The 25,303-nt window shown below is 39.3% G+C and overlaps 5 protein-coding genes and 2 pseudogenes across 6 annotated transcripts in view; 2 read left to right on the forward strand and 5 right to left on the reverse strand.

The window, feature by feature from the left end:
• LOC113683717 (kelch-like protein 2) overlaps positions 1–1,623 on the forward strand; it is a 3,043-nt gene extending 1,420 nt beyond the window's left edge. The window contains exon 1 of the mRNA XM_089186769.1: positions 1–1,623. This exon is cut by the window's left edge and continues 1,420 nt beyond it. Within this exon, the coding sequence (XP_089042895.1) occupies positions 1–272 (272 nt within the window). The 3' untranslated portion in view covers positions 273–1,623.
• LOC113683725 (intraflagellar transport protein 74 homolog) overlaps positions 1–10,573 on the forward strand; it is a 118,970-nt gene extending 108,397 nt beyond the window's left edge. Inside the window, exon 30 of the mRNA XM_089186755.1 lies at positions 10,440–10,573. Coding sequence (XP_089042881.1) covers positions 10,440–10,519 — 80 coding nt within the window. The 3' untranslated portion in view covers positions 10,520–10,573. The remainder of the gene's footprint in view (positions 1–10,439) is intronic.
• LOC149037187 (kelch-like protein 17) lies at positions 2,961–3,862 on the reverse strand (annotated as a pseudogene).
• On the reverse strand, positions 5,822–8,820 carry LOC149037188 (kelch-like protein 25). Its single transcript, XM_089186753.1, has one exon. It carries the CDS (start codon positions 8,727–8,729, stop codon positions 6,792–6,794), a length of 1,938 nt encoding a protein of 645 aa, XP_089042879.1. The 5' UTR covers positions 8,730–8,820; the 3' UTR covers positions 5,822–6,791.
• A 614-nt stretch (positions 10,574–11,187) lies between the features above and the next one.
• Positions 11,188–14,105, reverse strand: LOC149037189 (kelch-like protein 25). The gene has a single exon (XM_089186776.1). The coding sequence runs from the start codon at positions 14,011–14,013 to the stop codon at positions 11,911–11,913; it is 2,103 nt and encodes a 700-aa protein (XP_089042902.1). The 5' UTR covers positions 14,014–14,105; the 3' UTR covers positions 11,188–11,910.
• Positions 14,106–14,184: 79 nt separating this feature from the next.
• LOC149037190 (kelch-like protein 12) lies at positions 14,185–20,757 on the reverse strand (annotated as a pseudogene). The gene has a single exon (XR_016180909.1). The product of XR_016180909.1 is annotated as a kelch-like protein 12 (transcript).
• A 150-nt stretch (positions 20,758–20,907) lies between these two features.
• LOC113680618 (kelch-like protein 11) lies at positions 20,908–23,673 on the reverse strand. The gene has a single exon (XM_027197653.2). The coding sequence runs from the start codon at positions 23,509–23,511 to the stop codon at positions 21,796–21,798; it is 1,716 nt and encodes a 571-aa protein (XP_027053454.2). The 5' UTR covers positions 23,512–23,673; the 3' UTR covers positions 20,908–21,795.
• Between the last annotated feature and the right edge of the window lie 1,630 nt (positions 23,674–25,303).

Here is a 25,303-nt window from a genome sequence, read left to right on the forward strand (position 1 = left end):
CGGAAAAGAAATGGGAAGAAATCACAGACATGCAACAAGCAAGGGGTGGGGCTTTTGGTGTGGCCAGTCAGGAAAATATTTTTGTTGCTGGAGGAGCAGATGAAGAAAGCACAGTGTTGAAAACATGCGAGGTGTACAATACTTCCACAAATGAATGGCAGTTAATTGCAAACTTGAATGTTTGCCGCACACATGGTAGTATGGTTTGTCTTGGTGGAACATTGTATGTGCTAGGTGGCTTTAGCCAAACTAAGAGAAACCAAGAACATTAATTTGAATGTTATGACAAACAGGGCAGGTGGATTGTGAAGACAAACATACCAGTGGAAGAGGGCTATGAGGAAAAACAGGTATTTAAAGGCTGTGTGTTAAAGTTCTCTAAAGGAGTATTGGATTATCTTGATGATGCAGTTGAGGATGAGGAGGAGATTATTAACTGGGCATAAACTGTACTCAAATGAAAGTAAATAACCTCAAGAAAATGCAGTGAAGAAACAAAATGTGACAGTAATAGAATCCCCTGGATCAAGAGCGAGCGACAGATAAGGTTACCTGTAGATAGGACAATGACTGAACTTTCCCATTGATACAAATCAACGTGGAAAAGCATTGAATTTTCTCTGCAGAAGGTTGCTATGCCAACAGAACAACTCTTGGGCTGTTTTCTTTCCCAGATACCAAATCCTTGATAAGGTAATACATGTTTTTCTCCTAAAAGTAAATGTTTTTATTTTTTTGTTTTGATATTAATTTTTTTGTTTCTATTTTTTTAAGTAGCCAGTTTCTTGGAAATTTTTGCTCTAGCATCACTCATCTTGACACATGTGAGAACTTCTATGAAGACAAATTCTCCAAACTAACATAATGAGAATTGCTGGCAGACAGAAGGAGAACTACCAGTGAGATCTTGGAAGTTAAAGGGCCAACTCCCAAAAGTGATTTACATGTAATTTCTCCCAATAATATCCACACATTAAGTTTATTGATCATGATCCTGACTAGTACACTTGCAGGGTCAAAGAGGCAATTCACACAAGACTTCACCCTTACAACATCAACAGGGACAATGGAATAGAAATTCCTGAAGTGTGGATGCCCACACAAGACACTTTTTGCATCATATATTTATTTAACATTCAGTGGCCTGGGTCACCAACAACTTTTATGTAGCTCAGCTAATAGATTGTAATCTAATTGTGAAATTATAACTGGGTGGGGCTCAGGCCCTCACAACTTACTTTTCTCTGTTTTTCACTTCGGACAAATGTTCTTCAATGTCATTCTTTCAACAAATGACTATTTTCTTACATGCATTAAGAGTAATTTTACAAGGTTAACCCTTTGATGCCTAAGAGTGATTAGCATCTAATTTCTCCTTACAATATCACACCCAAATCAAAAACCAAAGTCATGAGAATAAAGGAAATGATCACTGACTCAAGATTATAAGCTCTTGATTGTTCAACAAATTCTCCTTGTCAGCATGTGAGGAAATGTATAGGGAACAGTATGGAGAATATCCATACTGATGTTAAGGTGTAAAGGGTTCATAATTACAATAATTTAATGAATCTGCCACCTCAAATTTTCAAATTACAATAAAAGAGGCCTTGTATGATGGAAGAATCTAACACTAATCCAACAGTTAAACCTAGATTTGCTTATTTTCATTTAACTATGTTTTGTTAACATTACTGTCAGTGTTTTTTGTTTTGCTGTTCCAAGTTCCTTCTCTATTACTTCTACTGCTCCTCTGTGCTTCCACTGAATTTCATATAATAATAATCATATATTAATAACAGTAATATCATATAATATATAGCATTTTGGGGAGCAAAAACTTCTCTCATAACTTCATGACATATTTGTTAAGAGAAAATTCAAATTTTACAACGAACGTCTCGGAATTGAAGATGACGTACAGTTAAGAATGCTGAAAAAATTTTCAAACTGAAAATGTTTCTGTTTTAAGGATTAGCTAATCTGCATGTTGAATTGAAATTATGAATTAATCCTCATACACAGCAGATACCCTTGAGGTATGCAATGCAGGTATCAAAACACATCAGCGACTTAATGCAGATTCAAGAATGGTCCAGTACTCCTTGGGAGAGTTTAAGTAAACAGCCATTAAAAACCGGCTCTCTGTCATACCTGCTAAAGCTGCCAGGTATGGTTGTTTTACGGATCCATTTGTCCACCTCAGAGTTAGACCATCCAAGCTTCAGTTCACGATGGTCTTCCTCTCGTTCTCCACCGAACACGTAAAGCTTCTCGCTCAGACACACAATGCTACGTACCACGCATGCGAGAAACAATCAAGCTTCTTGAGGATTGCCGTTCATTTGTTGAGATATTGTAAATCTCACAATTTTGCAACACTGAGTTTTTATCCCTATGCTTTCTCCAGCGACGAAGATTTTTGTCTTTGGTGGCTTCACCAAAAGCGTCGCCTGTTTCTTCTAGCATGTCCGCGATTTCCTCCCATTTCTTAACTACAGTGTCATATCTCTCGGCTTTCGCAACATATTCTCTAGTTTCTGGCGGCTTTCCACCCAAAAAATAAAGATAACTGCTGGCAGAAACGACACAGTTTTGCTTTCTACAAACTGCATTGGTTGAAAAAAGTGTCTCCCATGCGCACCGCTCTACATTGTATATTTTGACAGTGGTTTGTTGCTTAGAAGTGTTTAGCTAAGGTGAATATATTTCTCCTCTAACTATAGCCACCTTGAAAAAGTTTTCACGCAATTCCAACTCAAACTACACATTAAAAACTGGATCATACCTCTCTGTTTCGGCCGCGACGAAAATTAGATACGTCATAGCTACTTAATTAGGTTAATCACCGTTAATAACATTAGTACGGCAAGCTTCCTCCCGAAGTCGACATCTGAGGCCATCGGGTATGTAAAATCTGTGGTTCGTTTTCTTTGAACTTTGTTCATATAACCTGATAAACTGTTTGTAATCATAGGTTTCGAAAGACTCATCAATAAACAACAGAAAGTCCTTTGAAACGTGGCTATTTTATACCGTTAACGCTTCGGTCGAGGAAACACTCTCTACGCTGCTAACTCTGAGAAATCTAGACGATTTGGGTGTGGCCTGTCGACCTCCCATCTGGTAGTCGTTTCCACTGGTCCTTTTCGGGAAAATAACAGAAACTCCTATCACCCCACACGCTACAATGCCGTGTAGTTCGACTCCTTTTCTCGGCGTTTGGAGTACACCTCTTTCACTTGAGAAACTAGACATTTTTAAACCCGAACAGGTCAACATTAAAAAAACAAAACTCTCTCGCACAAGTTCATTTGTCACGACATCTATCAAGTAGTCACGCGACATCAAAACCAGTCTAACGTAGCGTAACAACTGTTCGAACAATGCTTTTCGCTCGCTCTTGCAGTGTTCAATCCACTCAAGTACGATCTTAAAAACATTGGCTTCCGTTTCAACGGAAATATCGTCTCTTGAAAGCCATTTCTCCACTTCTTTGGCTTCCAAATTAAGGAATTCATCCAGTGCTGCCACGAAACGGAAGTTCTCGAGGACGAATCTCCAGCTGTTGTTCATAAACTCGTCACAATCGTATTTCTCGGCGAAATAAACACTGAAATGCAGTTGGAGTTGGACCACCATGTTAAATAAATGGTTGTGGAGATCATGTGAGGTGTAAAATATCTCAACAAATGAGTGGCAGCATTTATGCCGCAAATATGCGAGTGTGATGTGTCTGAAGGGAAAGTTTATGTACTGCATGGGTAGCTCAGGTCACTCAAGGGGACGGAAATGAGTTCACAGTTGAATGCTAAGACCCCACAGAGGATGAATGGATTATAAAAGCAACCATATCCATGGACAAAACCAACAGAGGCAATAAACATACATTTACTGGCTGTGAACTGAAGTTCTCCAAAAGAATACTGTACAAACTTGAAATTGATGAAAATTAAAAACTGTTCTAAACGCACAAAGTTGTCTTTGGCCAAAAAAAAAACTGTGTAAGTTCCCTCTAAACCCCGGATTAAAGCTATACATTCAAAGAGGGTGCCCAAAACTTATACAAGAGGAGAATGTGAAACAAATTTTTTACTCAGAACTGTTAACTATTGAATCATTACTGAGCATTTCTGCTCAATCAAATGCCCGGGCATATCCTTAAAAAATGCGCATACTTCACTCTACAAGAGTCTCAGTTCTCTTACCTCTGAATGCAACTCTTTGAGAACGAAAACTCAGCGACTGTCCCACTTCAACCCACCCAGCCAAAAAAATTAACTCTTGCATGCTACGCATGCCTATGTTCATTAAAGCTGATAACAAATTATTGAAAATGCTCTTCGTAATGTATTTCGAGTTCTTATGAATACTAGTAGGTATTTGCACCAGCTGGTCATCCCGTTCCGTTTTGCAATACTTGAACAGAAGTGACCAAAAATTGTTTTCAATTTTTATCGGTCCGACTCAGTTTCAATGTCGGAAATCTCATTTGAATGACAAATCATTTTTTAAAATTAACATTCATTTATTAGCTCAGTTCTTGCACGTGGAAAGAGCTTACGAACTACGAGTCTTTCTCGACGACTCCGAGGCCAGGAAACATGTTATTTAAACCCTATTTGCTTGGATATTGCTTGCGACACTATTCTGTCAGTGTGTTCTTCGAGGATGTTGTTCACTTCTTCACGTTCGACGTCAAGGATTGATGGCCGTCAATTTGTCATTTTAAACTTTCTCAATGTGAGTAACAGACGTATAAATACATTTTTCTAAGAAATATGGTAGTCTTGTATCTGTTTGTCGCCCTTGAAAATCAAATTCAAGAGTTCACAGTTTAAGGAAGAGCGAGTTACACGCAGTAGAAATAAGTCAAATCCTCACAGGGAAACTTCCTTAATTTATAGGCTTAAATATGACCCGTAACGTGGTAGTCTTTGTTTTAGTTATAGTTTGTTTCTTGCGTTTTTATTTTAATTTTTTTTCTAGAGCACACCCGTCTTCAAATGGATCTGGAGAAAGTTGAACAGGTGAGGAGAAATATAAAGTACATGTATTTTCCTTGCTATGGTTTTGAGTTCTTACATAACCTAATTGCCTCGAAAGTAATGACGTGTTTACATTAGTTTTGCTTTTTCTGATCTTTCTTAATAGTACTATTTCCTTTAGCGAATCAGAGTACAGATTCGGGTCACTCTAACCAATCAGGAGCAACCAAGCGGTTCTCCGTCCTCTGCACCGCGCTCGGCGGTGCGGGTTACACTTTTCCCGTGCGAAGTACACTTAATTCGTTTGGTCTAATCAGTGGTTTGTTTAGCTTTACAACGAGCCAAAGGATTCCTTTATCTTTATTCTCCGACAAGTGTTAGTTTATTTATTCCATTATTCAACTTACCTGCGTAAATCTGTTTTAAAGACTATTATACAAGTAGTTAAGGGCTGGTCTAATCTAGAGGTGGTTTCGATTATTGAGCTCTTACAAACCTGTACATGTATTTTTCGAATTGAAAAAAGCTAGCGGACCACACGCCTTCGCTTCTGGTCCTCAGGATGTCAAACAACGCAACTCTCTAAGTTCCAAGGTGAGAGAATGGCGTGAATTCCCAAAAATAGTTGATAAGGAGGCTGCACATACGTGAGGATTCTGATAAACAAAACCCCTTATGTTTGGCCGACCTAGGTGGTTTTACCAGACATGTTACTAAACTGCCAAATCAATTCAAGATTATTTCTGAAATCATTGAGGCAAGTCAAAGCCAATCAATTGTGTAAAGATTTTTTTGTTTAAGGTGGGAATGCGTCAACAACAAAACACACCACCTTGAAATGTCATAGACTTTATTTTCACCACTTACTCTCAAATTACTGTGTATTCACTCGACAATCTGTGAAGGATTTTTAAAAAATCGACAATTGTCACGCTTCTTGTTTGTAATCACCGTGAAACAAAAATACGCATTCTTATGGATCTCTCTTTTGTCTAACGCGCATAAATCGTTTACAAAAAAGCTGATTGTTGTCACACTTTGCACAGTCTTCAGTCTATCAAGATTTAAAGTTCCTGTAAGACATCGCCAGATTTCTATTGACCGAAAATATTACTAAAAGCTCCTTGGTATCTAAATGTTAATAAGGAAGAAATTTGTAACTATGGGCAATTGTCAACTGATATTCAACTGTGATAGTACCTTTGCGCATGCGCCCTTAATTTTGTGGAAGCCTTAAGTTATTGTTTGATTTGTTATTAACCCTTTACACCCCAGAATCAGTATGCATATTCTCCATACTTTCTCCATACTTTCTTAAGGTTCTGAAAAGGAGAATGTGTTTAACAATCAAGAACTTCTTTAGTTGCTGATCATTTCCCTTATTCTTATGACCTAAATGTTTTATACAGGGTGTTCTTGCAAGAAGAAATTAGATGCCAGTCACTCTTAGGGGTTAAAGTGTTAATCTGTGTTCTACTTAACACGATTGTATTTTAAGGACAGTGACGATGTGGTATTATTAAAAATCTACATGTTAGATTACGTTTTCCCTTTCGATAACAGTTGTAAAATCACCCATGGGGTATCTTAACACCGAGACGTGATGAATGCCCCTCTGTATGGCTGGAATTAAAATTGGCCCTTGCCTATTTTCTCTCTAATCTATAGAGTAAATGCTGTGGAGATCTGACTCGCCAAAGCAACTGAAATTTAGAGTTCCCCTAGACATCAAGTGAAAGGAATTTCATGTCATAGCAAACTTAATTTACGCATCCTCTGCCTACTCAAATACAGTCGCGAACTTTAATTGGATGAAGAGAACGAAAAGGGGGACTTCGTAGCACCAAAAAGACCCCCAGTGCCAAATGCTGTTTGGGGCTGCGTACTTCCAAAAAGGCCCCCAGTGCAAGTTGCTGTTTGGGGCTGCGTACTTCCAAAAAGACCCCCAATGCAAGTTGCTGTTTGGGGCGGCGTACTTCCAAAAAGGCCCCCAGTGCAAGTTGCTGTTTGGGACTGCCAATTACCGAAAAGGCCAAGGTTAGCCTTGTCCATTACTCCTTTGGAGAGCTTAACTGCACAGGAAGTGAATGTGTCCTCATTATCTTCAGAGAATCTTTCTACTGGTATGGTTGTCTTCTCAATCCACTCGTCTTTTGTCAAGTCGTAGCTTTCGACGGCCAACAAACTATCTCTGGTGTTTTTCGTGCCACCCAATACGTACAGTGTTCCCCTCAGGCACACCATGCTACCATAAACACGAAAATGGTTCAAGCTTCCGATGTAATGCCATTCGTTTGTGGATACGTTGTACATCTCGCATCTTTTTGACACTTTCTTATCCTGGTTGAAGCCTCCAGCAACAAAAATCTTTCCTTCAGTAGCCTCGCCGAAGGCACCAAATCTTCCTTGCTGCATGTCCGCGATCTCCTCCCATCGGTTTACCACAGTGCTGAATCTCTCAGCTTTAGAGACATAACCAGCATTGCCAGGGGCCGATCCACCCAAAACATACAGGTAGCTGCCACCTGCGATAACACAGGAACCGTTCCTACAACCTTGGGAAGATTCCACAACTGTTTGCCATGTGCAACGCTCCACATCATATCTCTTGATAGTAGACTTTCCAACAGGCTTGTTAACTTCAATGGCGTACATATCCCCTTTGACAACAGTCACAATGGCGCTATCTGCTGATACGTCGATCAGATCCGACTTTGACCAGCCATTAAACACGCAGTCATACTTCTCTGCCTTGCTGAAATCCTTAAATGTGTACAGCTGATCACGAAATATTAGCATTTGTGTTTTCTGGTTTCTTTCAGTTGACCCATTTGGCAGCCGCTTCCATTGGTCTTCTTCAGGGAGATAACAAAAAGTGAACTCACCACCACATGCTAAAATAACACGCGTTTCCAGACCTTTCCTTGGTGACCGTGGGAGATCTTCTTCACTCGCAAAAGTAGCCATCTTTACAGTAGCATCCATGACCAGCTTCACACAAGCAAAATTCTCACGCACCAGTTCGTTTGTCACGACATCCTCCAAACAGTCACGCGACAAAAAACTCAGTCTGACGTGACGAAACAATTCCTCAAATGCTGCTTTTCGCTCGCTCTTGCTGTGTTCAACCCATTTAAGTATAATTTTGAAGACGTCGGCTTCCGCCTTCACAGCAATCTCGTCGCTTGAAATCCACACCGCCACCTCCTTGGCTTCCAAGCTTAAAAACTCATCCATTTCTCCTACGGATGCAAAATTTTCATGGATGAATTCCTTGCTGTCACGGATAAGCTCGACACAGTCGTATTTCTCAGCGAAGTAAAACATTGAAATGCAGTTGGAGTCGGTCATTTCGGCCTCCAGAAATCGCCCTGAAACAGTTTTTATGCTCGGTATGATCAGATAGTTTCCTGCGGCGATCAGTTCCTTAGCATTCTCCTGAGTCACTTCCACAGTTCCAGTGTAGATGAATTCCAAAACATCTTCCATAACACATCCCGAGATCTCTTCAAATCGAATAATTCCTTCTCGATTCTCCTTCATGTTGCTCTCAAGAAGCTTGGAAAAGAACGGACTTGCGGCGGAAAGAACATTTCTATGGGCTTTTAACTCTCTGTCGTCGTTCGTCACTAAAGTAATGTCGCACAAATAATCTCGTTTTCGCTGAATGTTGAGGCGCTTCATCAGTTCCACACAGAAAGGCCCCTGTTCAGCGGCTGAGATAGGCTGTATGTCTTCCATATTTTACAGAATTTCCTTGTTTGTGAGGGCAGTTTCTGCTCTAACTTTTCCGATATTGTTGTTTACTCAAGAAAAAAATCGAAGCGAATTCGAAAGCGGAAGTAAAGCTGGTTCCCAGTTTCCCTTACGCCTGCTCGATTTTCTTTTCCCGAGTCTCCTGGAAGACTTTGGGGACGATCAGACAAAACAACCCAACAGAGACCTAGGGAAAGGGCTGTGGGAAGAATCTTGAGGGAGGGAGAGGGAGAGGGAGAGAGAGAGAGAGGGGGGGGGGGTGGTGGTTTTCTGGTGAGTCTAAGAATACAGCCAAACGACGGGTTTATATCATTTGTTGCTAGTATTTATGCTGTAAGGATCCAGCTGTCCTTAGCACTGTCAAAACATTCAACATTCAGTTTACTTTAGTTTCTCTCATTCCTTGCACCCAGTACGAACAGCTTTCCATTCAAACAAACCATACAACCATGATAATGTGGAACATTTAGCCTTGTAATAAGTTGTCACTAATTCGCTGTCGCATCATACATCTCACAAATTTTCAATTTTTCCCCATTGCGTAATCCTCCGGCGACATAGATTACTCTTGAGTGGCTTCTCCAAAAGCATCGTTTCTTCCATCCAGCATGTCTGTGATTTCCTCACATTTGTTTAAATTTTCCACATGCCAATGTACAGTGTCAAATCTCTCAGCCTTAGCGATGGATATACAGATAGCTAACAGCAGCAACATTACAAGCTTTTCCTCTACACACCTCATCAAATAAGTGAAGTGTCTCCTATGCGCACGCCTTCGCATCGCATCTTTTCACAGTAGTTTCCATCCAATCGTATCCAAATTCAATGACATAAATGTATCCATTTACCGCAGCTACCTTGCCAGAATCTAAGCGAAAGTTTGTTCCAAACCAGCGATTAAAAAACTCTAATATCTCTGTATCTTGATTATATGTGAAAGAGAACAACTGATCGCGGCATTTTACCATTACTGTGTTATCGACCTTTTATTTCAAACCGTCAGTTAATCTCCTCCATTTGGTCTTCCTCAGGGAGATAGTTAAGGGTGTACTTTCCGCCACCACGAGCAACAATAACACGTATATCATATCCCTTTCTAGGTGACTGCGGTAGATCATCTTCATTGACGAAAGTAGCCATCTTTACAAAAGTATCTTCAATTAGCCTCTAACAAACAGTGCTGTCACGAACAATTTCGTTTGTCACGACATCCTCCAAACAGTCACGCGACTGAAAACTTATTCGAACGTTATCAAACAATTTGGCAAATCCTGCTTTTCACTCGCTCTTTCCCTGGTTAACCCAGTTTAATATGATTTTAAATAGATCAGCTTCCTCTTTGAACGTTTTTTTCGGAAACTTAGAGAGAAAAATGGCAACATCATTCATCATGAAGGAGTGTATCCTTTTTTATCCAAATAAAATGAAAACAAAATATTTTAGAGGGTGAACTCGTCAGGTGCTACAAAATTCACACTGCAGTCTTTAAACTTTAACACCTATGGATAAGCTCAAGTGTGGGGCCATATGATGGAAGTCAGTCTGAAACCAACTGAAAGGAAGTTTTTGGTAAAGTGCATATATTTAACCTAAATACAAAAATGTTTTACTCTTAGGGATACCTCGAAATTTGAGAAATAGGTGACTTTTTGACTTAAATGACCTCTACTGCGACATTTCCTTGACTTTACTCAGTTATTGCTACAAAAAGCATGGAGAGCGACGATCGGTCTCCGAAGCAAAATGTTTCTGAACAATTAACTGGAGGACATTAACAAACTGCTGATCCAGTCTCTTGGAAAATAACCTCTAACCTCTCACCCTCATATATAAATCGTGTTCTGTCTCGAAAGTAATGTCGTGCCTATTTGGTTTTGTTTGTTCCGATCTTTCTTAATGGTATCAAAAACCATCTACTGTGTCCTTTAGCGAATCAGAGTACAGATTCGGGTCACTCTAACCAATCAGGAGCCACCAACGAGATTCTCCGTCCTGAGTTTTCCCGCGCGTAGCGATGCGGCTGGATTGTTTTCCCGTTTGGTCTGGACGGTGGTTTGTTTAGCCTGACAACGAACCATGGATTCCTTTCTTCTTATTCACAGACAAATGTTAGTTTGTTTATTCCCTTATTCAACTACCCGCGAAAAAATAACATTATAATTTAGGAAGGAATGATCTAATCCGTGGGTGGTTTTGTTCGAATGAGTTCTTATACTGCAACCTGTGCATAAAATTTTTGGTTGAAAAAAAACTAGCAGACCCATTTCCCTTCGCTTCTGGTTCTCAGGATGTCACGCAAAGCAATTAAAATCAAACCAAGATGATGGCAAGTCAGAGAGGATAAACTGTGAAAATATTTTTTTGTCAAAGGTAGGGTGGGTCCGCATAAGGGGATATGGGTGACAATAAGAGACTGCTTTGACAACTGCACCACGCACTACCCTTGAAAGTCACGCACTTTATTTTCATTGTGGAATAGCTTACTCACTAATTACTGTCTTATAACACAACAATCAACTAAGGCTTATTAATTAATCGCAAACAGTTATCATGTCTCTAGCATTTACTCGTTATAAAACGAAAATACGCGTCGTCCTTCAAATGAACGTGTCTTGTCTATACAACATAAATGATTTACAGAAATCTGATTGTTTTTTTAAAGAAATCTCTTGCGTTAAATGAGGACTTAAAGATCGAAAAAGACATTGACGAGTCTCCAAACTATAAAAAGAATAAAAGTTCATTGGAATCTGAAGTTTCATGGTGATATGGAACAAAAAGGAAGACAATTATAACTACGAGCAACTATGAAATTGAACTTGTTGCGGCTATCTTAACTTTGCGCATGCTCCTTTACATTTATTGAAGAGTCTTGTTATTAGTAAATCTGTGTGCTACTTATACAAGACTATATTTTTTTAACCGTAACAGTTCAAAAATGGTATTTAAACATGCAAGATTATCTTTTACTGTCGAAAAACTGTAGTGAAATCACACACGGGATATCACATGACCATGACGTGTAAGATGTCTTATTGTTTTGTCCCTTGTCCACTGACTACGAAACAGTTTGAACATTTCTTAACTTTGAACACTTGCAAGAAAAACTTTTAACTGTCTCCTTGAAGTAAATTAAAGGGGATTGTATAGAAGCTAACTTAGTCAGTCAGTCGTCATCATCAGATAACTCATATACAAGAACAGGAGCCGCGGCAGCTTGGTTTGACTGAACGCCGAAGCCAGTGGTGGCGGTCGAGGTGATGGTTCGGGACGCGCCGAGGAGAGTTGACGTGGTGGCGGTTCGGGACGCGCCGAAGAGATTTGACGTGGTGGCGGTTGAGGTGAAGGTTCGGGACGCGCCGAAGGGAGTTGACGTGGTGGCGGTTGAGGTGAAGGCTTGGGAGAAGCCGAAGGGAGTTGACGTGGTGGCGGTTGAGGTGAAGAGCCCGACCCTTGAGGAGAAGCCAGTGGTGGCGGTTGAGGTGAAGGTTTGGGAGGCGCCGAAGGGAGTTGACGTGGTGGTTGGCTTGCCAAATGAAAAGCCGATGGGCTCTTTCTTGATAGAGTCAGATTTTGCAAGTACTCCTTTAGAGAGCTTCATTACACATCCGGTGAATGTGTACTGATTTTTAAATGAGTACCTTTCCACTGGTATGGATGTCTTCTCAATCCACTTGTCTTCTGTAGAGTCGTAACATTCAACTGACAGCAAACTATCCCTATTATTCTTGGTGCCACCCAGTACATAGCATGTTCCACTCAGACACACCATGCTGCCATACACACGCCAAGTGTTTAAGCTTCCAATGAAGTGCCATTCGTTTGTAGAAACATTGTACATCTCGCATTTTTTTGACACTTTATTCTTTTCGTTTAAGCCTCCAGCGACACAAATCTTTCCTTCACTTGCCACTCCAAAGGCACCACCTCTTCCTTGTTGCATATCAGCGATTTCTTCCCATTGGGTTTCCGCAATATTGAATCTCTCAGCCTTAGTGACATAACTAGCATTGCCAGGAGCCGATCCACCTAGAAGGTACAGACAGCTGCCACCTGCGATAACACAGCAACTGTTCCTGCAGCCTTGAGGAGATTCCACAACTGTTTGCCATGTACAAAGCTCCACATTGTATCTCTTGATGGTAGACTTTCCAACGGGCTTGTTAACTTCAATGGCGTACATATCCCCTTTGACAACGGTCACAATGGTGCCATCTACCGATACGTCGATCTGTTCCGAATATAACCAGGTGTTAAACACGGGATCATACTTCTCTGCCTCGCTGAACTCCTCAAAGGTATACAGCTGATCACGAAATGTTAGCATTTGTGTTTTCTGGTTTCTCTCGGTTGACCCATCTGGCAGCCGCTTCCACTGGTTTTTTTCAGGGATGAAACAAAAAGTGAACCTGCCACCACATGCTAAAATAACACGTGTTTCCAGACCTTTTCTTGGTGTTTGCGGGATATCATCTTCACTCGCAAAAGTAGCCATCTTTACAATAGCATCCACGGTCAGCCGCAAACAAACAGCACTGTCACGGACAAGTTCGTTTGTCACGACATCCTGCAAACAATCACGCGATAGGAAATCCAGGCGAACGTGACCAAACAATTCCTCAAAGTAGGCTTTCCGCTCGCTCTTGTTGTGTTCAACCCACTGAACTATGATCTCAAAAACATCTACTTCCGCTCCCACAGCAATCTTGCCGCTTGAAATCCACCTCGTCACCTCCCTCGCTTCCAAGCTCAAAAACTCATCCATTTCTCCCACGGATGCGAAATTTTCGTGAATGAATTTCATGCTGTTGCCGATAAGCTCGACACAGTCGTATTTCTCAGCGAAGTAAAACGTTGAAATGCAGTTGGAGTCGGACATTTCTGCCTCCAGAAATCGCCCCGAAACAGTTTTCAAGCTTGGTATGATCAAATAATTCCCTGCTACGATCAGTTCCTTGGCATTCTCCTGAGTTACCGCCACAGTCCCAGTGTAGATGAATTCCAGAACATCTTCCAAAACAGAGCCTGAAATTTCCTCAAATCGAATAATCCCTTCTCGATTCTCTTTCATGTCGCTCTGAAGAAGCTTGTAAATAAATGGACTTGCGGCGGAAAGCACATTTCTGTGAGCCTTTGACTCTCTATCGTCGTTTGTTACCAAAGTAATGTCGCACAAAAAATCTTGTTTTCGCTGAACGTTGAGGCGCTTTAACAGTTCAACACAGAAAGCAGTTTGTTCAGTAGCTGAGATGGGCAATAAATCCTCCATCTTTTATAGAGTTTCCTTATTTCTGTGGGCAATTTCTGCTCAAACGCTTTTGATAAAGTAGATCACTCAGGAAAGGTATCGAAAGCGGAAGTTCAGCTAGTTCCCACTTTCTCATATGGCTGCTCCATTTTTCTTTCCCGAGGTGCCTGGGGGACTCTGGGGACGAGTAGAATGTGTGCAGAATCTTGACGGAAAAAGGGGAGGTCAGAAGCTAGAATTTCTGGAGGAAATATCTTCTTGGTATGTTTGCGCGATGTTATGTGTAAATTGATCTAGGAATTTAATTTTTCAAACGTGCATGAAATGAACCAAGTGAAAATGAACCATAAAACCATGATAAAATATTAGTTTAAATAATACTGTTCTGATCCCCTCTCACTGTCAGGTAGTTGGCAGTCGATTTTCTGATTGTCTCTCTGTTCTCCTTCAACATCATTTGACCCTTGAACTCCCAGACATGATTAACATGTAACTTCTCCCTACAATATCCATACATTATCCAGCAAAATGTAATGAGAATACTCAAACTTATCAGGAAGAAGTCGCTGTCTTAATTTAACAACATATCCTTGTAACTAATTTACAAGGAAATGTGTTGCAGCAAGAGGGGAGAATTGACAATCAGATCATGGGAATCAAAGGGTTAATCTCCAAAATCCCTCTGTCGGCCCCAGTGATAATAAATTATTGGTCCCTGATTGGCAAGGAACACGGGCAAAAGGGCACAACGTACAATTACTAGGATGACAGGAGGAACTTAGTTCAAATTTGGCAGAAATATTGAGTTATGAACATTTATCTTCCCTCCCAGGAATTTCAATAAAATTTCACTTTCGCATCAAAAATTTAATTATATAAAAACAGAGCAGCAAACAAAAGAACAACATTTAAAGATAAAAAAAAAAACCATCATTTCAAGCCAAAAATGTTAAATTCTAACTGGGTGTCCATCTTAAGATATTTGCTAATTAGCTATTTTGACAAATTGTGAGATATGTACAAAAATATAATTTATAGAGGGTAACACCTCATAATTAAACAACTAATAAACTTGTGGCTCCCTCAATCAATAACATGTTACAAATTCAATGAAATATTTAAAAAATTCAATATAAAAACTTATTACTCACAATACAATTTGAATTCTGGACCAGTTCTTTTCTTGTTTCCGTAGATATCTTATTCCTACTTACTAGCATATGAAATCTTGACTAACATTTTAATGTCTGTTTCTGTTGTGAGAAGTTCAATATATTATTTTGTTCTGCGAAGTCAGTGTTACTGTCAATTTGACTTTCAGTCATTTTTGAGATAAGTTTTATAATATTTTTGCCATAGAAATCATTTATTTTTCAGTATAGGTATCCAATAGGATTTCCATTATTTCCTTTTTTTATATTTGGATTTTTGCATTTAGGAATAAAAACAGTGTTTTCTTTTTTTTGTCAATTGCTTCTTTAATTTCCTCATCAATCAACTTCAGTTTACTTCATAATAATTCTAAAGGTGGTGTTTAGGAGGTGGAAAATATAGTTTTCCATCCAACATTTTCATAAAACAGCCAATTTGATGACCCCTCTTCTAATTGCAAAGGCATAGCCAGGGGAGTCCTGGGGTACCTTTTTCTTTGTCATATTGAGTGAAACACAGCGTGGAGGTCCACATGACAATCTGGTGAATACCCTCTGTTTGTCACAGTGGGAGGCCCCCCTTGAAAAATCCATGCAATACTCAGGATATAGATTGGCCCAGGCTACAGAGGGAGGAGGGGAAACACACCAAGTTCATTCTTAAAACTTCTGACTGGGGTGGCTTTTTGGATAAAAACATCTTTATCACATGAGCCCTTGATACCTTCCTCAATTGCCTCCCAAGCATGGCTCCACAATTATAATTCAATTGTATGAGGTGGAGAGAAACTACATTAAACCTGGCGAGTCAGTATTCAGTTTCAAACAAAAATTGTGACTCGAACTTCACTCGGGCTCAAAGTTGACTCATGAAATGGTATAACTCTACTCTCTCAGATCCTGGTACACTCCTATGTCCACTCAAGCAATGCTATGGTTTGGACTTGGGAAGCATTCAGTATGAAAAATGCTTAACGACTTACAGTTCCTGCGCTCAGTGTAAACATGACTAAGCATGCTATCTTTAATGAGAGTGTTTAAAGAATTGGGTTTAAAGCAAACAGTAACTAATGAGAGGGAACCTTTGATTAAACTCAGCCTTTCCTTAAGTGAGCTTCTAAATTAAGGCAATAGAAAACGGAGGGCTGTGTCTGCTGTCTGCTGTGAACAACATGACTAATTCTAAATCTGTTAAGAGTCGGAGAGACTACTGCTCAACAATCATAAGTTTGTCTAGTAATTCTTTAGAAAGCTTCAGAACACAGCCGCTGAATGTGTCGTTATTTTCTGGGTCTATGTTTTTCACTGGTATAGTTGTTTCCTGGATCCATTTGTCGTTTGCAGAGTCAAAACATTCAACACTTCGGATGTAATGACTTTCTCCACCCAGTACGTACAGCTTTCCGTCCAGACAAACCATACTGCCATAACGGCGTGGGAAATTCAAGTTTGCAACAAGTTGCCATTCGTTTGTTAACGTATTGTACATCTCACAAGTTTCTAATCTTCCTCTAAAGCCATTTCCTCCAGCAACGAAGATTTTTTCTTGAGAGGCCACACCAAAAGCGTCGCTTCTTTCTTCCAGCATATCTGCGATTCTCTCCCACTCATTTTCCACAGTGTCAAATCTCTCAGCTGTGCCATTATTGCTAAAGCGTGAATTCTTCCCACCAAATGCATACAAATGGCTTCCAGCTGCAATAACACAAGCACCCTGTCTGTTTTTCGCTCACTCTTTCTGTGGTTTACCCAGTCTAATATGATTTTAAAAACATCAGCTTCCTCACTGACTGTAATTTCGTCGGACGAAATCCACTTCGCGATCTTTTCAGCTTCCAAGTGCAAAAATTCATCCAGTTTTGCCACGGAAACAATGTTTTTATGAATAAAACGTCTGCTGTTGGTGATAAGTTCGTCACAATCGTATTTCTCTGCGAAATAAAACGTTGAAATACAATTTTTGTCAGACATTTCTCCTTCTAAAAAACGCCCTGAAGCTGTTTTCAAGCTTGGTATGATCAGATAATTCCCTGCGGCGATCAATTCCTCGGCATTCTCTTGAGTCACCTCCACAGTTCCAGTGCAGATGAATTCCAAAACATCTTCCATAACGGATCCTGAAATCTCCTCAAGCCGAATAATCCCTTCTCGATTTTCTTTCATGTCGCTCTGAAGAAGCTTGTAGAAGAACGGACTTGCGGCGGAAAGAACATTTCTGTGAGCCTTTAACTCTATGTTATCTTTCGAAACCAAAGTAATGTCGCATAAATAATCTTGTTTTCGCTAAATGTTGAGGTGCTTCATCAGTTCCACACAGAATGACGCTTGTTCAGCAGCTGAGATAGGCTGTATATCTTCCATCGTTTACAGAATGTCCTTATTTCCTTGTAAAGAATCTGCTGAAATCTTGTTAATAATGAGGATCACACGATCAGATATCGAAGTACAGCTTTTTCCTAGTTTCCTCAGTTCCGGAGTCGGGTAGTTCTGGGAAAGAAGGGCTGGATAAGCTATTATAGGAAATTAGTCTCTTCACTACCAGTGGCAAGAATTTTGAGGGAAAGAGGTAAGGAGACTAGATGAATTTGAAATATTATCCTTACGGCATATTTGTACAAAAGTTATGTGTAAAAAGATAAGGGTATATCAATTACTTAAGGGCAAGAAATTATTAACTGGTTATAATCTCTTGCTCGAGGGTTTATAGGATAAACCATATTCGATAGTGAGGTGGGCACAAGGGAAAATCGCAAAATATGTTGGCCAAAAACTCTGGCTCTGAAGAGGATGAGAAGTTCTGCCGAACAAGTACTGGCCCTTTGTAAACATCCTTTTCGGCGTTTACGTTCACACTGTCGTGACTCGGGTACCAGTATAGCTATAAATAGAGATTCGACTGAGTATTTTTGCGTTGTTGGTGTCGGTGTATTCAAAAGTTTCCATATCTTTTCTCAACTGTGACAATATGTTATTTTAAGAAGTAAAACAATCCGGTAACTAAATAATACCAGTGTACAATGAGATCCGTTTAGGAAGCCGAAATTGTTAAGGCTGGTTCATCTAGAGGTTGCTATTTCCTCAGTGCTTTAGTAAGTTTTGGATTGCCATTGTTATAAGGCTTACTTACGGTGGTAGTGAACCCGAAATTAGAGGAAAGCTGTTTCATTAGCCTAAATTTCTTGGTATTCGATCAATTCCAATGGAGCTAATGGTAGAAATTAAGGACTATGCACTACAAAAAAAATGGTTTAATTTTAGGCTGCTCACATCGAAAAGTATTCGAAAGATACATTTCTTATCAGACACTAGCGTAATAGAAGGTTGGTGGTGTCTTTTTTAGGCAAGAAACCGATGTTGAGGGAAGTAAACTAAGCCTACCAGTTTGATAGTGTGATGTTGTCAATGAGGCCTATTATGCCATTTCATATTTGCACACTTGCGTGACAATTAAGTTCTTGAGTTATTGCGCGACATTTAGGTCCTGGAGGGGGGGTTTCGCAATTCCTCCTGAAGGTAATATGAACACGTGCCTTTTAGCAAGGAGTCTTTATTCGAGTGTTGTTGTTGTTCGCAAGTAAAGAAGACTGACCCTTTAACTCTTATGAGTGACCAAGACAATGTGGTTTTCGCTTAAAAAAGCCTTTTTAAATTCAAGCTTCTTATGGTGACATGAAGGAGATAAAAATAAATTTTACACTCTGGTGATTCTATCATTATACAAGATACCTGTCACTCGTGAACCCAGTAGATGGCCCACTTCCTTAAAGAATTCTCAGTCAATTCACCCCCCTCCTCCCCATCCCAAGCAAAATTTCTGAAGTAGTCAAAATTGGTATGACAATAGGACTCGAATATGCTGAGATTGGTTATACTATAGTGTAATGTTTGAGTACAAAAGATGCATTCTGTAGTGTATTAATTACACATGCACCTGTCTTGTAATTATTGAAAACAAGCTTAGTATGGGTTCTAAGGTGTGCACTTTGTACTTAATTCACCAAATGTACTACTTACAGTAATCTTACTGTACTGGAAATACCTGCATGCTGTAAAATTGCTATAAGTCAGTAAACTCTTCTACTTTTAAATGTGTAATGTGTTTGCTAATGAAGTTCAGTTAGCAATGAAAGAGAGAGAGTCCCTTTGTGTCTGAATGACAACACTACACATTCACTTATATTTGACAGCCTGACTATTAGCTTTTGCATCATCTGCCATATTTTTTAGGGGAGTGTTTATGGAGAGAGCTTTCATTGTACTTTAATTACACGATACAAGTGGTAAACAGGACATTTTTCATGCAGGAACTTTAAGTTAAAGTGGACTGGCTCACCAACAAATTTTATGTAGCTCAGCTGATAGAGTTTAATCTAAATGTGGATTTATCCCACCAAACATATACAGATGACTGTTAGCAGTAACAATACAAGCATTCACTCTACACACTTCATTAGACTGGTGAGGTGTCTCCCATGCACAAAACTTCGAGTATCCTCATCTCTTTGAACAGGAAATGGAAAAGATATCCCTAAGCTGGGGAAATCTAGGGATGAGTAGATTAATAAGCTGTGACAATTAAGAAATGATGGTCTCAAGGCTGTAGGGAAATTTTTGAGGAACAGAGGGAAATAAGACTGCATGAGTTTGAAAAATATCCCATCAGCATATTTTCAAAAACAAAGTATTACATAAAAAGATACAGGCATAGGTCTTCCAAAACTTCTACCAGCTCTGAAGAGAACAAGAAAAACACATCAAAATATACATGTACAGGCCAAATGCAAGACCCTTTATTGTAACTGCCTTTTTAATACATAAACACAGGTGTGACTAGGGTACAAGTGTTGCCATATACTGAGATTCAGCTGAGTCTATTGCATTGTGTGGTTCATTGTATTCAAGTTTCCTAAAGTTGATTGTAATACTTAAAACTAATCCATACTTGTGTACAATAAGATTCGTTTTGAAAGCCAAAATATTGCAGCTTGTTCATTGAGTTGTTTCTTTTTTCTAAGCTTACTAGTAATTTGTAGATTGCCATTTTGATAGTGCATAATGGAAGTGTATTCAAATGATTCAACTCTCTCTTTTAACCCTTTAAATCCCATGAGTGACCAGGACAGAATTTCTCCTTACAATATCAATACAATATCAAGCAGACAAGTGATGAGAATAAAGAAAAATATCAATTTGGGGATAATTAGTTGATCCAATACTAAATTCTCTGAACTAGCACTATAAAAATTGTATGGTTGACAGTAAGGAGAATTACAAATTTGATCTGGGAGTTAAAGGGTTACGTGTTACAAAACATAGGGGAAAACAGTTTTTTTGTAAGATTTTCTTTGTTTCCATTTTTAAATTCAGATTATTGTTTAAAAATAAAAACAGCATTTTGTTGTTTTTTTGTTAATGGATTTTTTACATTTTCCTCATTACCTAATTTTAGTGTATGACACTAATCCTTTAATCCCTAAGAGTGACTGGCTTCCAATTTCTCCATACTGTACCTTCCTTATACGATTCTTTGAATTTACTTGCGATCTAAAGTGCCACTGACAAAATAGGGTGCAGTTTCCCATGCCATGTGCATTGCTTGGGTATCATTGGTAGTTTTTCTTTGCCATTTTTTGCCAAGTTTAGTTTATAGCTAAGGATTTTGAGCTATCCTGTGAGAAGCAATAACTTCACATCATTACCAGATAAATCCTCATACGTGAATCATTGTTTACAAGCTTAAGAAGACGAGGAATCTAGATGCATACAAGTTGTTGTGTTGTATTTATTTTTGCGACACCCCTACATTCCTTGAATCAAATATAAAGGTCATTGGAATAAAGGAAACAATCACCGATTTAAGAACCTCTTGATTGCAAAACAAATTCTCCCAGTCATTACCAAAGGAAATGTAAAGAGAACAGTATGAAGAATATGATTACTAATAATAAAGTGCAAAGGGTTAAAGATGGTTTTCTAGTTTGGAACAATTGTTATTCTGGCATCTTATTTTGATTACCATTTTGGGCAGTTTTTCTGTTTTTGACAAGCCCCAATGCCCTTGTGTCATACACAGCTGGTAGCATGTTATCCAAGTAAGCAATCAATATTCAAAATAAATTTTAAAAAACTAATAAAGCCTTACAGCTTAGAGCAGTTTTCAGAGCAGATTTTTGTTGGAAAACCAAAACTAAGTGATCCCAGCAAGCAATCCGAACAGAGGTTTACATCATCATAAGCCAATGAGGATTCAAATTACAAATGAGCAGACTGCTTGAAGCCAGGCTTGAAGCAAATAACCAAGTTACAATTGTTTTTAGTGTTGCTTCTGATTGGTTGAGAGAATTTGTGAGTTTTCTGGGCCAATTACAGAACAAATAATAAGTAAATCCGAGGCAATGCCGGATTTCTTTCAACATTTCATTAAAAATTGCTTTAATTATGCAATGTTGTTGTTGTTGTTGTTGTTGTTGTTGTTGCTGTCGTGCTATGTTTTGAAAGAGAGTTATAGGCTGGGGCAAATACCAAATGGCAAATGTTTTTCGCCCGCTGTGGTCCTGAAAGAAACCTAACAGGGAACTAAAACCTCTGCTTGTCTTTTCCCGTTTAAGTCACACTTGAGCTCTTTAGAATACTACGCGTCACAAGAGAGAGACTAATACGGCCCGATAACTTGAAGTTTGTCTAGCACTCCCTTGGAAAGCTTCAGTACGCAGCCAGTAAATGTGTCTATATTGTCTCTAGCAATCCTTTCGACTGGTATGGTTGTCTTCTGGATCCATTTGCCCTCCTCAGGATCAAAAAATTCAACCATCCGTTCGGCCTCGTTACGGTCATTCTCTCCACCCAAAACGAACAATTTTTTGTTTAGACAAACCATACTTCCGCCCTTACGAGAAATAATCAAGCTTCCGGTAAGATACCATTCATTCGTTGAGATATCATATACCTCACAAGTTTGCAACACTGACTTTTTCTCTCTATGCGATCCACCAGCGACAAAGATTTTCTCATGTATGGCCACTCCAAAAGCATTGCCTCTTTCCTCTCGCATGTCAACGATTTCCTCCCATTTGTTTTCCACCGTGTCAAATCTCTCAGCTTTCGCGACGTTTTGCGACGATGAGGGAGGACTTCCGCCGAGCACATAGAGATGGCTGCCGGCTGCAACGATACAAGCTTCCGTTCTACAGCCTTCGAGAGACGAGAGACGCGTCTCCCAAATACACGATTCCACATTGTATCTTTTCACTATGGTTTGTTCCGGAGAAGTCTTAACCTCGACTGCGTAGATTTCTCCTCTAATGGCAACCACCGAAGCGCGATTTGAAGACAAGTCTAACTTGGACCAGCCGTTTAAAACTGGATTAAAACTCTCTGCATTGCCATAGCTACTCGGAAATGCATACAATTGCCCGCGGAATCTTATCACCTTAAGATTCCCGTATTTGTTCGGCGAGCTGTCGGCTAGACGTTTCCACTGGTCCTTCTCAGGAAGATAACAAAAAGTATATTTTCCTCCACAGGCTACAATGGCACTTGTTTCGACCCCTTTTCTCGGCGATTGCTGTTGGTCTCCTTCATCTGAGAAAGTGGTCTTCTTCAATGCTTCCAAACACATCTTTAAACAAATGAGGTTTTCTTGTATAAGTTCGTTTGTCACGACATCAATCAAGTAGTCACGCGATAAGAAATCCAGCCGAACGAGACGAAACAATTTCTCCAAATCTGCAATCCGCCCACTTCTGTTGCGTTTAATCCACTTTTCAATGATTTCAAACACATCAGCTTCCACTTTCACCGTGATCTCATCGTTTGAAAGCCACCTTTCGACTTCATTCGATTCCAAACTTAGAAATTCATCCATGAAAGCCACAGAAGCGAAATTTTCTTGGATGAAATTCTTGCTTTCGGTGAAAAGTTCGTCGCAATGATATTTCTCAGCTAGGTAAAAGGTTGAAATACAGTTTGAGTGGTTCATTATCTGCCCTAGAAATCGACCGGAAATAACTTTCAAGCTTGATATTAGTAGATAATTTGCCACAACGATGAGTTCCTCGGCATTTTCCTCTGTCACCTCTACAGTTCCTGTGTAGGTAAAATTCAAAACATCCTCCATAACGGATCCTGAAGTCTCCTCAAGCCGAACAATTCTTTCATGGCTTTCCTTCATATCGCTCTGAAGAAGCTTGTGAAAGAACGGACTTACGGCGGAAAGCACGTTACTGTGAGCCATCAACTCTTTACCTTCTTTCGTCACCAAAGTTAAGTCGCATAAATGCCCTTGTTTCCTCTGCATGTTGAGCCGCTTCGTAAGTTCAACACAGAATGAAGCTTGCTCAGTTTCAGTGATAGGAAGCAGATCTTCCATACTCGAAAGAACGGCTTTAATTATGAAGATTTGACAACAAAGCGAAACTTCGAATGCGGAAGTAAGCCCAATAGCTCCTTTCCAGGCCTTCCCGAATAGTTTAGGAGAGCCTGGATTTCGTCTCAGTCTTTTCTTAACTTATGAATTATGTAAAGAGAAATTACTTCTTGGTCGCTCTTAAGAGTGAATGGATTTAATATAGGGTTTAGGTATGGGAATTAGGCAAACTAATTTGGTAATAAACATGAGTATGTATAGAGCAATGTGTCTGAGGGGAGCGTTTGTGGGATGAGCTTCTTCTAAACCTATTATTTGATCCAAGCCTTACCCAGGACATTTCTTTGGTGACACGAATTTAGGTGGCCTGGTTCACCAACAATATGTATGTAGCTCAGCGATCTAGGGGACCACATGGTTTTCAAAGAGAGTAGAGGGGGGATGAATTTTCGTCAGTAGTGTATACCCATGGGAACTCTAGAAAATTGACTGCCATTGAGGGGGGATCAAAAATATTTAACAGAGCCTTATGGAAGTTCAGTGAGATTTTCTCATGACACAACCAAAATCCTTCAACTTCCCTCCCCCCCCCCCCCCAGGTAATAAGTAATGACCACTCCCAAAGGCCCATACATGCTAAGGGATTGGTTGTAACATGGGGAAGCTGTTTATTTGGACCTAGAGCATTTCAGTATAAAATATCTACGCAATTGTAAAATTGAAACCCTGTAAAAGCTTCTGTTTTATATAACACATTTTTTAGGGGAGTGCTTATGGAGAGAGCTTTCACTGTACATATTATCTTATCCAAGCAGTAAACAAAACATATTTCTTTATTGTGTAGGAATTGAGTAAGTGACCTGGGTCACCAACAACTTTCATGTAGCTCAGTCATTGGAGTACAATGAAACTAAGAAAAATACCACTTGGAGTCAAGCCCTCACAATTGACTTTTCTCTGCTCTGTTCTTGGGACAAAAGGTTAATGTCCTTGTTAAATTAAATACATTTACCTTACATGCATTAAGAGTAATTTTTTTTGATTCAACCCTTTGACTCTGTAAAATGGTATGCAATGCCAAGAAAGCAATACTCAGCCTGTTTCCTTCTCTGGCGATACAACATCCTTGATAAATTTATGCATATTTTTGTGTCCTAAAACTATTTATTTGATTTTATTTTATTATTTTTTTGTTTGTTTGTTTTCTTAAGTGGTTAGTCACTTGGAAACTTTTGCATTGGCATCACTAATCTCCAAACATCTGAAAACTTCTAGAATTCAAGTTGAAAGAGAAATTTGAACACTAAAACTGGTAACTTGTAGTTTAAAAAATTTTTATTGTTAATCTAGCAATTATTAATTACTAGAGAGTTGTCCTGACACAGATTTCACTCAAGCCTAATTGTCAGGAGTTTTCTTTATACAAATTTTAGGTTTTGCTTGATTGAAAAAAAGGCAGTGTATTTAATCCAAGATGAGAATCTCATCAGATGTGGTTTTTGCTTAACCCTTTAAGTCCCAGATCAAATTTGCAATTCTCCTTACTGTCAACCATACAATTCTTATAATGTTAGTTCAGAGAATTTAGAAGTGGATCAAGTAATTATCCCCAAATTGATCTTTTTCTTTATTCTTGTCTCTTACTTGGTTGATATTTCATTGATATTGTAAGGAGAAATTCTGTCTTGGTCACTCATGGGAGTTAAAGGGTTTAACAGACCTTTTATAATTAAAAGCTTCTTAAATGCTAACACAAAGAAGATAAAAATAAAGTTTACACTCTGGTGATTCTATC

The sequence above is a fragment of the Pocillopora damicornis genome, chromosome 11 (assembly GCF_964200805.1).
Source record: "Pocillopora damicornis chromosome 11, jaPocDami1.2, whole genome shotgun sequence".
Lineage (NCBI taxonomy): Eukaryota > Metazoa > Cnidaria > Anthozoa > Scleractinia > Pocilloporidae > Pocillopora > Pocillopora damicornis.

Bases quoted from the DNA above. Each gene is read 5' to 3' on its own strand.
- LOC149037188 (XM_089186753.1), bottom strand. From the start codon at position 8,729: ATGGAAGACATACAGCCTATCTCAGCCGCTGAACAGGGGCCTTTCTGT.
- LOC149037189 (XM_089186776.1), bottom strand. From the start codon at position 14,013: ATGGAGGATTTATTGCCCATCTCAGCTACTGAACAAACTGCTTTCTGT.
- LOC113680618 (XM_027197653.2), bottom strand. From the start codon at position 23,511: ATGGAAGATCTGCTTCCTATCACTGAAACTGAGCAAGCTTCATTCTGT.